General features: G+C 36.0%; 1 protein-coding gene across 1 annotated transcript; it reads left to right on the top strand.

Annotated features, from left to right (window-relative positions):
* Nucleotides 1-1,060: 1,060 nt before the first annotated feature.
* LOC143918137 (uncharacterized) lies at nucleotides 1,061-6,953 on the top strand. The gene is made up of 7 exons (XM_077439854.1): nucleotides 1,061-2,137; nucleotides 2,497-2,551; nucleotides 2,641-2,838; nucleotides 3,358-3,408; nucleotides 3,494-3,601; nucleotides 3,718-3,784; nucleotides 4,627-6,953. Exons 2-7 carry the CDS (start codon nucleotides 2,531-2,533, stop codon nucleotides 5,115-5,117), a joined length of 936 nt encoding a protein of 311 aa, XP_077295980.1. The 5' UTR covers nucleotides 1,061-2,137; nucleotides 2,497-2,530; the 3' UTR covers nucleotides 5,118-6,953.
* The last annotated feature ends 7,020 nt before the right edge of the window (nucleotides 6,954-13,973 follow it).

Raw genomic sequence — 13,973 nt, 5'->3', positions numbered from 1 at the left:
TTGTTGACTGCCCCCTGGAACATTGTAGTTGTACATACATTGCCTCAGCGTTTTCAAGCAGGACGTACCTTTTCTTCTGGGCCTCTCCTTCCGTAGATCTTCCCATAACTTATATGTCAGCATAACGTGACGTAAGTATTACAATTTTCGTCTATTGACGATTTCTTTCGTTCGAGACTAAACACAATTTCCAATATGGAATCAAATATCGGTACTTGTTTGATATCGATTTAAATAAATTATATTATATTACTTTCAAACCACCAACGAGTTTGTAAAGAATAAAAAACAATCCTTTTATTACTCCATTTATATTTGACATTCGTAACCTCAAAACGTGTGGTAAATTTGACAGTTACTGCGACAAATAGGTGATTTTTAATATTCCATAATTTATTTATACACGTTTTCTTTTTTAAATATCTTCTATATATTGAAAAAAAAATATTGGAAAAAAATAGTAATATAAAAATAATAAAATAAATAAGGATTGTAAATTTTTGGGAATAAAAAAAAAATATTGTAAAAAAAGACATAACGACATGGCTGGAAAGGGTCGGTCAGGCAGATAACGGTTGGTCAGGCGCTGCGCTGCGCTCGTCTCCAGCTTCAGTCGAGTGCGCGCCGCCCGGGAGGAAGGACCTACCACACCCCTGTGCTCCTCGCCAGTTCGTCTCTGCAACTTGTCAGTGTGAAGTTGACGAGTTGTGTTTGTGTTTTTATTCAAAGTACTTTTGTGGTTCATTTTGCTTCAAGCTGCTGTCTTCCTTAAACTATTATTGTATCGCAAGGAAGTAAAAAGCTGTGAAACTTGATGTGTGTCGCCTTCTTATATCTGAAAATCGCTGACCACGTGTTTTTTGAGGTTTTTATTATTGATAGTTTCACGTTTTAATTCAAAACCCAATTGTGTACTTGTGACTCTTCCTGCTTTCCTGTGTTCCTTAAACTGCTTCGTATCTGAAGGAAGTAGGAAGCTGTGAATCCCGACGTGTGACGTGTCCTTTCATAGCACAATCGCTGACCGCGTGTTTTTAAGGTTTTTCTCTGATAGTTTTACGTTTCAATTCGTGTAAGTTAAATTGTGCTACTTGCAAATAATTTATTTCGCTACTCTCGCTATATATATATATAAATTTACTATAAAAATGGGGTATGGAAATGTATCGAATGTGGCGCCACCATGCGGTCACAATAGCGAACCTCGCACACTCATCGCCGAGAGATGTCAAATTTTGGTGCGGAATCCTTTGGACAAACAGATGGTGACATTTCCCAATGAATACCGCATGCTCCTAATTGAGGGGATAAAACCATTGAGCGAGTTGATGCAATACAGATTTAAGATGACGAGACTTGATGGGGAAGATGTCAGATTGAGAAAACGGTCTGAACAACAGAGACCTTTCGAACGTCCGCTTAATGGACAGCGACATGAAGTTAAGCCTTTAGAATACCAAATTAGGCATCAGCGGAGACCTCTAGATCCAAAGAGACCCATCGAGCAACATAGGCCTGTTGAACAACGGGGGCATTTAGACCGACTTGGGCAGACAACAAGACAACAAAAGCCTTTCGAGAGTCAGATTGAGTCTCACCAGAAGCCAGTTAAACGTCACATAAATCCAAGTGAAATCCAAGAAAATCCAGCAAAGAGAAGTTGTAATGGGATATCTTCTTTGGAAATACCTCGCCCTAGAAATGGTGCACCAATTTGCAGATTGCAGCAGACACAGCCGAAAAAGTCATTACAAATCGCCCCCCAAAAACTTGAAGATCCGAATATTCTGTATGACCGTCCTGGTCGTCCTGCTGATATACGTAATTTCAGCGTCAGCACTTCCGAATATTTACTCAAAGGATGTAGGCCTGGAGATTATTGGTGCGAGTGGCTCAGAAAAGATTCGCGCAAGTCCGAAAAACCACGAATTCCGGCGGAAAATATTTATGCTATATTGTAAGCTATTGTCTTTTTTCTTTCTTTCTTTTTTTTATTTTAATATAGTTAGTATTAGGAAATTGAATTTAAAAGGATCGTTTATCATTTAGGTATAGGAGAATAGATTTTGCGACCTCTTTACTACTGGACACTATGAGACTGCTGACAGCTAAGCTGGATATTGGACTTGTAATTTAGGTACTAATGATTTATTTTTATTAGTCAACCTTGGATATTACCATTGAGATTTTTGATATGCGCACACTATTACACTTCCATCTTCATCATTATTCCGTTCCAACATCTCTTTCTGATAAGATAAGATATTATCGAATGCTTATTGCTTATAAAAACACTGCTTAATAATATTGCTTTTTGATCTTGATACAAGATCAAAATGCTTGAATAGCAGAAAGTCATCTTAATTTCCATTCAGTCCCATTACACAACCTCACATGTACATATATGTAGTATTATTTTTATAATCTTGTTTCATCATATTTGTATGTTGATATTTTCACGGTTTACTAAATCCTATTTTTTCTTTTCTTTCACAGTGTTCAGCGAGATATTCTGTCGGAATGCGTGCCCATGTTTAGGCCGCCAGTTAAAGTGAGTATATTTTTTTACCTTTTGATATTGTTAAATATACATATATAAATATGCGAATAAATGTAATGTAACTTTTTTTTTTGTCTTAGGTAAACCCGGACCGCGAAGCCCAGCAAATACAGAGCAAATTAGGTGTATTCAATACTGTTAAACACCTACTCGACGATCCCAAATCTTCTATCGGCGTATATGGCGAGCCTGCTAGCCCAGCTCCAGAATTCAAGAAGCCTCATTACACTTCCTCGCAGAATGGACGGTCACGCCAAAGACCCCAACATTATGGCAAGGTGAGCGTCATTTAATTTTTGGTTGTTTTCTGCCTCTCAAAATTATCTATTTATACATGCATTCATTTAGAATATTTTTCATTTTCAATTTTGAATTTTTCTCTGAAAGTTTCACGAAGGGATGCCTGTGGGGGTACATAACAGGGCTCCACCTACCAAATTGTATAATTTTATTTTATTTTTTTTATTTTATTTCATAATGATAAGACGTCTCCTGTAACTATATTTTTATGTGTACATTTTCGTATATTCATATTACATAATATATAAACGGGTCGATCATTTCTTGATATCGAAAAAATAGTACTCTATTCAGAATACCATGTTGACAAATGTTTAGATGTCCAGGAATTCATATACAATTATTTACCCCCCGTGAACCCCCTTGTATGTGAACTATTAAGTTTATTGAGGAATTAATAGAGTTTTATTAGGAAATTAATCTTTTTCTAACTAATCCCTCACATTTCCTATTGTAATATTACTGTTTATTAATTATATTTTTTATTTTGTCTACAGAGTGCATTGGATCCTTGCGGTGTTTTTTACAACGTCGAGAATATCATTAAGGTGAGTTTCTAGTTGCTTAATGTACATACATCCATTTCATTATGAACATATGTATACTAATTATGATCATTATTGTTTTTTATAGGAGATGAAATCCCTTCCTATTGCTATTACACCATTGACTGCGATTGCTGCCACACCCAGAAAAGAATCTGTCGCCAGATTCAATTTCAACGTCCCTCCACTATTAAAGGTATGTTTTTAGTTTTTTTCATATATTCTTTTGTTTTCTTTATACATTATGATTGTAACATATATTTTTCTAAATTTCTTTTGTTCCTAATTTTTGATTTTTTTTTATATTTACAGCCAATTGAAAATTCTTCGCAGTCAAATTCCTTCTCCAAACCAAAACAAGGTGCACACATCAAGAGTCGTTAGTTACTTTAATTCATTTGCTTTATAATAAATATATTGATACGTTGTTAGTTACGATATATCGCTGTAACTGATTCAATGACAACAGTAACTAATAGTAGTAATATATATATTATTAATTGAAATAACAAATAAGAATAGTACTTTTTTTAATTTTAGTATTTTGGTTTATTCTTATTTTTTTAATAATAATTTTTGTTTTGTTAATAATAGAATATAAAAATGGTTGATGTATTTTTACGGTTTGTCAAATTGGTGATGGGTACAATTTTTTACTTAAATTTATATTAATTTTACTTTTATAAAACATCCATTTTCACTCAATTGTAAATGGAACTTTTTATTGCATATAATATACATATGTATGTATGTGGCTAATGCCGTTTTTACGTTTATTCAAATTATATTAGTTGTTGGGTATAAATTTTGACGTTTTGTCAGTTTACGTGTATGTAAAAAGAAAAGTTAAAAGTTTTTGTGTAATTTTGATATTTTGCCATACGTAATTTTAACATACGAAAAGTTAGTTTAAGTTTATTATTTATCGTCTTATATCCATTTTTATATATGTATTGCCAAATTTTAATATTTTAGGTTTTGTGTACAATATTGACATTTTGTCATACTACTCGTATGTACAAAGAAAAGTTAGCTAAATTTTATTATTATATTTATCAGACATCCATTTTTATATATTGTCAAATTTTAATATTTTAAGTTTTGTGTACAATATTGACATTTTGTCATACTACTCGTATGTACAAAGAAAAGTTAGCTTAATTTTATTATTATATTTATCAGACATCCATTTTTATATATTGCCAAATTTTAATATTTTAGGTTTTGTGTACAATATTGACATTTTGTCATACTACTCGTATGTACAAAGAAAAGTTATATTGCTGTCGGTTGGTTCCCTCATCACTGAGGATCGTGACTATGATGTCCGGTCAACCAGCTGCCTCCATTCAGTTCTAAATTCGGCCAGGCGAAGACTTACTACCATGGAAGCTCCCGTCGCTGCAGAGACTTGGTCAGTCCAGGGTAATGCGGGGGATCTGCCTCTGGCTCTTCTGCCTTCGACGCTACCAACCACAACCAACCGCTCCAGGCTCTCCTCACCTCTTCGTGCAATGTGGCCGAAGAACTGCAATATACGTTTCAGGCATATTGTTGACAGTCTATCCTTGACTTTTAATTCTTCAAGAATAGACACATTTGTGCGTTTGTCGGTCCAAGGCACGCGCAATAGCCGTCTCCAGGACCACATCTCGAAGGCATCGATTCTCCGTCTATCCGTCGCCTTCATGGTCCACGTTTCGACTCCATAAAGGCAGACAGAAAAAACGAGACTCTTCACGAGACGGATTTTGACAGCAGTTGTAATGGCTCTATTCTTCCAAATCTTCGTTAGTTGTGACATTGCCGATTTTGTTATTATAATCCGGCGCCGTATTTCCAATTCGCTGTCGCCGTTGTTGGATATACCGTTTAAAGCTGAGTTGTTGTTTTGCAGCTGTTGGTGACGGTCAATTATCATAATTTTTGTTTTGGGGCGGTTTATCTGGAGGTCAAAATTACATTAACATTACTCTGTCTCAACACGACGGATCAGTTCGGCCATTTCTTCGTGATTATTAGCTATGAGCGTTGTGTCATCCGCATACCAAAGATTGGATAGTTTTTTTCCACCAATGGACACTCCACCCTTCCAACCATCCAGTGCTCTACGCATTATATAATCTCCATATATGTATATTAAATTTGTCGAGTTTAGCGAATTGATTCGAACTATGGAATTGTTATCATTATACAAGTTAGTCCCATTTCACAAAGTCAAAAGCTTTTTTATAGTCTATAAAACAAAGAACGGCTGGAGTTTGAAAATCCCGACATTTTTCAATAAGCTGACGTAATAGGTGGCCTGAAAAGTTCGTAGGCTGACACATAGATGGCGCTACTAGTATTAAATCCATATGATTTTTAGTTAGCCCTAATCTTCAAAAGACACGTGTATAAATTTGACACCTGTCGTACTATTAGTTTGTGAGTTATAGCATTTTGAGTGAAGCAACTTTTATTAGTTTGAAAAAATGGATAAAAGGAATTTCGTGTGTTAATAAAGCATTGCTTTTTGGCGAAAAAAAAATACTGTTGAAGCCAACGCTTGGCTTGGTAAACATTATTCGGACTTGGCATCAGGAAAATCAACCGTTGAGAAGTGGTTTGCTAAGTTTAAACGATGCACGAAGTGGACTCCCCAAAGAGGCTTTTACCGAAGAAAAACATCAAAAAAGTCCACAAAATAATTTTGGATAACCGTAAAATGAAGTTGATTGAGATAGCTCAGACCCTAAAGATATCAAAGGAACGTGTTGGACATATCGTGAATGAATATTTGGGTATGCGAAAGCTCTGTTCAAAGTGGGTGCCGCGCGAGCTCACAATCGACCAAAAACAACAACGAATTGATGATTCTGAGCAGTGTTTGGAGCTGTTCAATCGCAATAAACCCGAATTTTTGCGTCGATATATGACAATGGATGAAACATGGCTCCATCATTTCGCACCGGAGTCCAATCGACAGTCAGCCGAGTGGACTGCACGTGATGAAGTGACTCCAAAGCGTGGAAAGACGCAAAAGTCGGCTGGCAAGGTTATCGCATCAGTATTGCCATATCGCATCAGTATTGAAAATTATACCATGCGCATCAGGATGCGCATGGTATAATATGCATCGACTATCTTAAAAAGAGAAAAACCATAACAGCGACTATTACGTAGCATTATTGGAGCGTTTGAAGGACGAAATCGCGGAAAAACGGCCCCATTTGAAGTAGAAGAAAGTGTTGTTTCATCAAGACAATGTACCGTATCACAAATCAATGAAAATGATGGCAAAGTTGCATGAATTGGGCTTCTGCATCCACCGTATTCTCCAGATCTGGCCCCCAGCGACTTTTTCCTGTTCTCAGACCTCAAGAGGATGCTCGGTGGACAGAAATTTTGCGCCAATGAAGAGGTAATCGCCGAAACTGAAGCCTATTTTGAGGCTAAAGACAAATCGTACTATAAAAATGGTATCGAAAAATTGTATGAAAAATTGTATGCTATAATCGTTATATCGCCCTCGACGGCAACTATATTGAATAATAAAATCAAATTCTAACAAAAGAAAGATTTTTTTCTATGCTAGCCTACGAAATTTTTAGCCCAACTGTTATATTCAGTATTTGTTCCCTCGTCCCTTTTCCCAAAGCCTTTTACAAACCCTGCTTGTTCGTTCGGTATTTGCCATCCAAGGTTCATAACTGCTCAAACGATCTTTAATTATATACAGCAATACTTTACAAGAGTGCGATATTAAGGCTAAGGTCCTGTAATTCTCGCATTTTTTTGTAGATCCTTTCTTGTGTAAGGGAATGAATGTTGAATTGACCCAATCTTTAGGCCATACTCCGTTTACCCAGATCTTGTTGCACATATTATGTATGTATGTACATAGCGCCTTTATCGCAGTTTCACCAAGCTCTTTCAGAAGTTCAGCTTGTATACCATCGCTGCCAGGAGACTTTTTACATTTCAGTTTCTTTATGGCATTTACAACTTCAGATGTCAAGATGTCAGGCTCCCTGACATCATCAATTGGGGAAACAATTGAGGTCGACGAACTACCACTGTACAATTCCGAACAGTATTCTTTCCATCAGTTGAGTATCACATCAATAACTGTAAGCGTGTTTCCAAATTGATCAACTATTGTCCAAGTTTTGGGTGAAAATTTTTGAGTGACGATTTTTACTTTTTTTTTTTACTAAAAAAATCCCTTGCCTGATTCTTTAATGCGTGTTTTTCTATCTCCTCACAAATGTCATTTATATATTTAGCTTTATCCCGGCTACAACTCCTTTGAATATCTTTATCTTATATTGCATACCTTTCAAGATATTCTGTCGATGTTATGCCAGTTTGTTCAAGTCTTTTACGTTCTTTTATCTTAACCCAAGTTGAATCAGAGATACGATGAAGACTTACGATGTTCATTTTGTGGTGTTTGATGTTTTCTGGCATACTGAATTATGAGATCTTTAAAAATTTTCCAAGACTTCTACATCTACATTAGGATCGATTTGGAATTCTGCATCTTTTTCTATGATTTCATTGCCAAACTTAATTACATCATCATTGGTGAGTTTAATTGCTTTATGTTGATTTCTTTTAATAATTTTCAACAAGTAAGTTATTGTCAGATCCGCAATCTACACCTGGATATGTTTTGACGTTATGTATCGATGATTTCCATCTAGAATTTATAAGTACATAATCGATTTGGTTGCGGTGACGATCTCCATGAGATATCGAAGTGTATAATCGCCTAGGATGATGTTGAAACCAACTATTGATAATGGACATTTTATTTTAAATGCAAAAACTTATAAGTTTCTCTCCTCTCTCATTTTGAATACCCAATCCATATTTACCCACTATGTTATCAATGTTGCTATTATTACCGACTTTGGCATTAAAATCACCAAGAATGATGGTCATTTCTTTGTTTGAGATCTTCGACAATGTATCGAGTAGTGAAGCATAGAACGCATTTATTTCACTGTCTTCGGCATCTGCAGTAGGAGCATATATTTGAAGGATGTTGAGTTTATGTGGATGCGTGTTGAGTTTTAAGTGTATAAGTCTGTCGCTTATGGGGTTGTAGCCGATTAGTGCACTGGTTAATTTAGATGCTAAGATCACCGCGACACCGCATGTGACGAATCTTGGTTACCAGAAAAATATATCGTATTTCCATTTGAAGTTTTATAATGGCCATTGTTCTTCCAGTGCGTTTCCGAGATTCCGAAAACAACTAGTGTTTTCCCAGGATTCAGTAGTCGTTCAGTAACGTTCCAAGTACCTATTTTGGATTTGTTCCGTAAAGTTTCTCCAGTCGCATATTTTCCACATGATGCCTGGTGAGTCACATGCGTGTGGCCAGTAGCCAATTTCACACCGTGATACCTGGAACCTCGAAGGCGCCGGGTGTTAGCCGGAGAGTCAGACTTCTTCACACTTATTTATTTTTTGTACATCATAGTTATCTTGGGAGAATACTGCAGTGGATTCCCACTTCCTTCTACTGGCAGAGCTGCTGCCCACTGCCAGGGATTTATAATAGAGTTTCCTTCTCTGTCAAAGGTGATACGGTACCTTTGAAAACCGGGTTTTCAAAGGTAAGGAAAGGTTTGCTTTGGCCGCTCACCTGAGACCGTCATTTTGTGTGACATTTTATAGAGTGAAACTTACCACGGATTCTCACTTATCACCACTCTTATCTGTATTCTGCGCGCGCACATTAATACGGGAGGAAAAGCCTGTTCCTCTTGTTCCTGTTGTATCCTGCTCGCGCAAATTAAGTGAGTATGTACCGTTTACCATGCACCCTTTTTTTCAATCTTTCGATTTTCGATCTTTGCCTTCCGATATTTGCGTTTTCGGTAATTTCACATTCCGGCCCGTCACGGAGACCGTTATTTTTTTATGATGAAATTTAAATTAACGTTCGGCAGCATTTCGCATTTGGGAGTACCGTCGCGGTTTCGGAAACCGGAACACTTGTGATTTTACGATTTTTGGGCAATAAAAATATTGTCCCTTTAGGTGTGTGGTTTTTAACGATCGGGTCTTTTAAATATGATTATTTTCTACGATTTGAGTTCAGTTTAGTGTGAGTTTTCGAGGTGTACGGATCGAAATCGTTGAAAATAAAAATACCATGCAAGAATACACTCAACTATCATTGCAGGAGAATATAAAAATCGCAGCTTTGGCAGACTCTGGACATTCATTGCGATCAATTTCTCAACAAATGGGACGTTCTGTATCTACTGTTTCAAGAATAATGATAAAGAAAAAGGATTCTGGAACTTTTGCATCCGAGAGACAAGATCGCCTGATAACTCTATTATCTTTACGGCAACGGTTCAATACTGCTGTTGAGATAAGAAAAGAGATCTCGGATAAATTTTCAATTGAAATTAGTGATGTAACCTTAAGAAAACGACTCAGAGAAGCTGGACTGCAAGCTCGGAAACCTGCGAAAAAACCATTACTTACGAAGAAAATGATGAAAAACCGATAAGAGTGGTCGAAATATCACGAAAATTGGACGACATCGGATTGGCGACAAGTCATATTTTCTGATGAGTCGAAATTTAGCCTCTTCAGCTCCGATGGTTTTCCGTATGTTCGAAGAAAAGTTGGAGAAAGATTCGACCAAAAATGTACCCTGAGACAGTGAAGCATCCCCCAAGCCACATGGTTTGGAGATGTTTTTCTTATTATGGAATTGGTCGAATACAGTTTGTGCAAGGTTCCATTAACGGAATAGCATATAAAAATAGCTTTTATCCCATCAATGGAAAACCATCTTTCAAATTCTGATGATGTCTTATTCCAAGATGACTCTGCCCCTTGTCATCGAGCTAAATTAGTGAGTATTAATTTTATTTAATGATATTGAATGTAATTAATAATATTTCGATCAAAAAACTGAAATGTTTTTGTTACTTTTTTTTAGGTTCGGGTTTATTTGCAGGAATTGGGTGTAAAGACATTAACATGGTCTGGGAATAGTCCCGATTTAATCCCAATTTAAAATTTATGAATGGCTATTAAATATAGGATTAGTAAAACAAATGTGTCTAGCCATCAATCATTAAAAGAGACCATTGAAAAAGTATGGTATGAAGACTTCCCCATCGACATTTTAAGAAACTTAATAGATTATATGCCTAACCGTATAAAAGCCGTCATAAAATTAAAAAGAGCCGCAACAAAATATTAATTAAGTTTTTATAATTTGTAAATAATACCATGTGACTAATAAAATTAAAAGTTTATGCTCAACTGAGTTTTTTCATTCAAAATTTCATTCAAATGTGGAGACTGCGTTTGGTCATAAAAACCGGCTCGGACTAAAATTCTCCCTACCCTTTTGTTGTTGTTTCTTTTCTTAAAGATTGTCGTTAAAATAAAGCACTATGATATAATCTACCATTTTAATGACTTTGGGTGTTTATTTTATTTAAGATCACTGAAATTTCACGCAAAATCACATTTTTCTATGGTGTTCCGGTTTCCGAAACCACGACTGTATATACATATATAGTATCATGTACATATGAATGATATACGTTTTATATTAATATTAAGAAAATCCACTTCTATCTGATCATCCAAGGGAATTTCATTTCGTCAAATTATTTATCATCGGATTAAATCCAAGTAACGAATAAGTAATGTATTCTTGTCAAATATGTGCTTTTATATGTCGTAGAGCAATGGAAACCAACCTTACTCAGTAAAACGGGACCGTCAAGGAGAAATTTAATGTAAGCTTAATTTAAAATTAAATCAATCCCACAGGTTTCTTATTTTCTTATCTGCATAAAACTATATTATAGAAAACCAATTGTGCATTGTTGTTACCTACTTGGGTTGATTTCGAAAGAGCAGGTAAGTGGGTACGGTGCACTCGAGCACTTAAATTCTTTAGATCTTATCTTGACTAGAGATAATAATTCGTCACTGTTTACTTCCTTAAGCACATCTGCTCGTTGCACCGGTATCTTAGTCAAATATTATCGCACATTTTTGTGCCGAATGCCGAATTTCTAATTCTTAGTTCGAAGTTTTACTAAAACGATCCGTATATCTGAAGGATGATAAAAAGTAAACTTTGCGGTAAAAACTCCCGGTTTTAATAAATGCTCGTTTTTTACTATAATTCGCCAGTGAAATTCTTTGTCCTGTCGGTATTTTAAGGTGTTTTTTTTTGCATATATTTTAAGTTTAGATGTGTATTTATGGTTATGGTTCTCGTTTTTGGTACATAGATCGCATCTAATTTACATTCGTCAACGACTTGACATTGAGATTAAATTAATCATTGCCGAGAGCGTGCGTTAACACGTGCTGTTAACAAAGCGTCTTGGGGGCGTTTTGGCGCGATAAGGACTATATTGTCAATTAAAGAGGAAATATTTGTATGCACGCGTACATTAATTGTGTCGAAAGCGTATTTTTTAATGTTGACCAATTTTTACTTTTATTATACTATTTTTTTTAGGTGTGATAAGATTGTTACATTTCACTAGTATGAAAGTAGACTCGAATTTTGACACGCGTGACGTCATCGTCGAATGCAGTGACGTCACTCAGTATTGCTTTTTTATGTGTGAATTTGACTGATCTGTCAAAATTTTACCAATGAAAGATACGAAGTATGATGTGGCGAATAAAGCGAAATTAATTAATTTAAAATTAATAAAAATACTGATAGAAAAGTGATGAGTACAAGTTTACTTTCTTTGTAGGCATGAGATATGTAAGTTAATGTAAATATTAATGTTTATATCATGTTTGCAATGATGATTTTGTTGACTGCCCCCTGGAACATTGTAGTTGTACATACATTGCCTCAGCGTTTTCAAGCAGGACGTACCTTTTCTTCCGGGCCTCTCCTTCCGTAGATCTTCCCATAACTTATATGTCAGCATAACGTGACGTAAGTATTACAATTTTCGTCTATTGACGATTTCTTTCGTTCGAGACTAAACACAATTTCCAATATGGAATCAAATATCGGTACTTGTTTGATATCGATTTAAATAAATTATATTATATTACTTTCAAACCACCAACGAGTTTGTAAAGAATAAAAAACAATCCTTTTATTACTCCATTTATATTTGACATTCGTAACCTCAAAACGTGTGGTAAATTTGACAGTTACTGCGACAAATAGGTGATTTTTAATATTCCATAATTTATTTATACACGTTTTCTTTTTTAAATATCTTCTATATATTGAAAAAAAAATATTGGAAAAAAATAGTAATATAAAAATAATAAAATAAATAAGGATTGTAAATTTTTGGGAATAAAAAAAAAATATTGTAAAAAAAGACATAACGACATGGCTGGAAAGGGTCGGTCAGGCAGATAACGGTTGGTCAGGCGCTGCGCTGCGCTCGTCTCCAGCTTCAGTCGAGTGCGCGCCGCCCGGGAGGAAGGACCTACCACACCCCTGTGCTCCTCGCCAGTTCGTCTCTGCAACTTGTCAGTGTGAAGTTGACGAGTTGTGTTTGTGTTTTTATTCAAAGTACTTTTGTGGTTCATTTTGCTTCAAGCTGCTGTCTTCCTTAAACTATTATTGTATCGCAAGTTAGTAAAAAGCTGTGAAACTTGATGTGTGTCGCCTTCTTATATCTGAAAATCGCTGACCACGTGTTTTTTGAGGTTTTTATTATTGATAGTTTCACGTTTTAATTCAAAACCCAATTGTGTACTTGTGACTCTTCCTGCTTTCCTGTGTTCCTTAAACTGCTTCGTATCTGAAGGAAGTAGGAAGCTGTGAATCCCGACGTGTGACGTGTCCTTTCATAGCACAATCGCTGACCGCGTGTTTTTAAGGTTTTTCTCTGATAGTTTTACGTTTCAATTCGTGTAAGTTAAATTGTGCTACTTGCAAATAATTTATTTCGCTACTCTCGCTATATATATATATATATAAATTTACTATAAAAATGGGGTATGGAAATGTATCGAATGTGGCGCCACCATGCGGTCACAATAGCGAACCTCGCACACTCATCGCCGAGAGATGTCAAATTTTGGTGCGGAATCCTTTGGACAAACAGATGGTGACATTTCCCAATGAATACCGCATGCTCCTAATTGAGGGGATAAAACCATTGAGCGAGTTGATGCAATACAGATTTAAGATGACGAGACTTGATGGGGAAGATGGTAGATTGAGAAAACGGTCTGAACAACAGAGACCTTTCGAACGTCCGCTTAATGGACAGCGACATGAAGTTAAGCCTTTAGAATACCAAATTAGGCATCAGCGGAGACCTCTAGATCCAAAGAGACCCATCGAGCAACATAGGCCTGTTGAACAACGGGGGCATTTAGACCGACTTGGGCAGACAACAAGACAACAAAAGCCTTTCGAGAGTCAGATTGAGTCTCACCAGAAGCCAGTTAAACGTCACATAAATCCAAGTGAAATCCAAGAAAATCCAGCAAAGAGAAGTTGTAATGGGATATCTTCTTTGGAAATACCTCGTCCTAGAAATGGTGCACCAATTTGCAGATTGCAGCAGACACAGCCGAAAAAGTCATTA

Source organism: Arctopsyche grandis, chromosome 10 (assembly GCF_051622035.1).
Source record: "Arctopsyche grandis isolate Sample6627 chromosome 10, ASM5162203v2, whole genome shotgun sequence".
Taxonomy (NCBI): domain Eukaryota; kingdom Metazoa; phylum Arthropoda; class Insecta; order Trichoptera; family Hydropsychidae; genus Arctopsyche; species Arctopsyche grandis.
This window is presented reverse-complemented; position numbering and strand designations above follow the sequence as displayed.

Coding starts and splice junctions, on each gene's coding strand:
- LOC143918137 (XM_077439854.1), top strand. CDS start 2,531: ATGTTTAGGCCGCCAGTTAAA. Junction 2,552..2,640: donor TGTTTAGGCCGCCAGTTAAA/GTGAGTATATTT, acceptor TTTTTGTCTTAG/GTAAACCCGGACCGCGAAGC. Junction 2,839..3,357: donor GACCCCAACATTATGGCAAG/GTGAGCGTCATT, acceptor TTTTGTCTACAG/AGTGCATTGGATCCTTGCGG.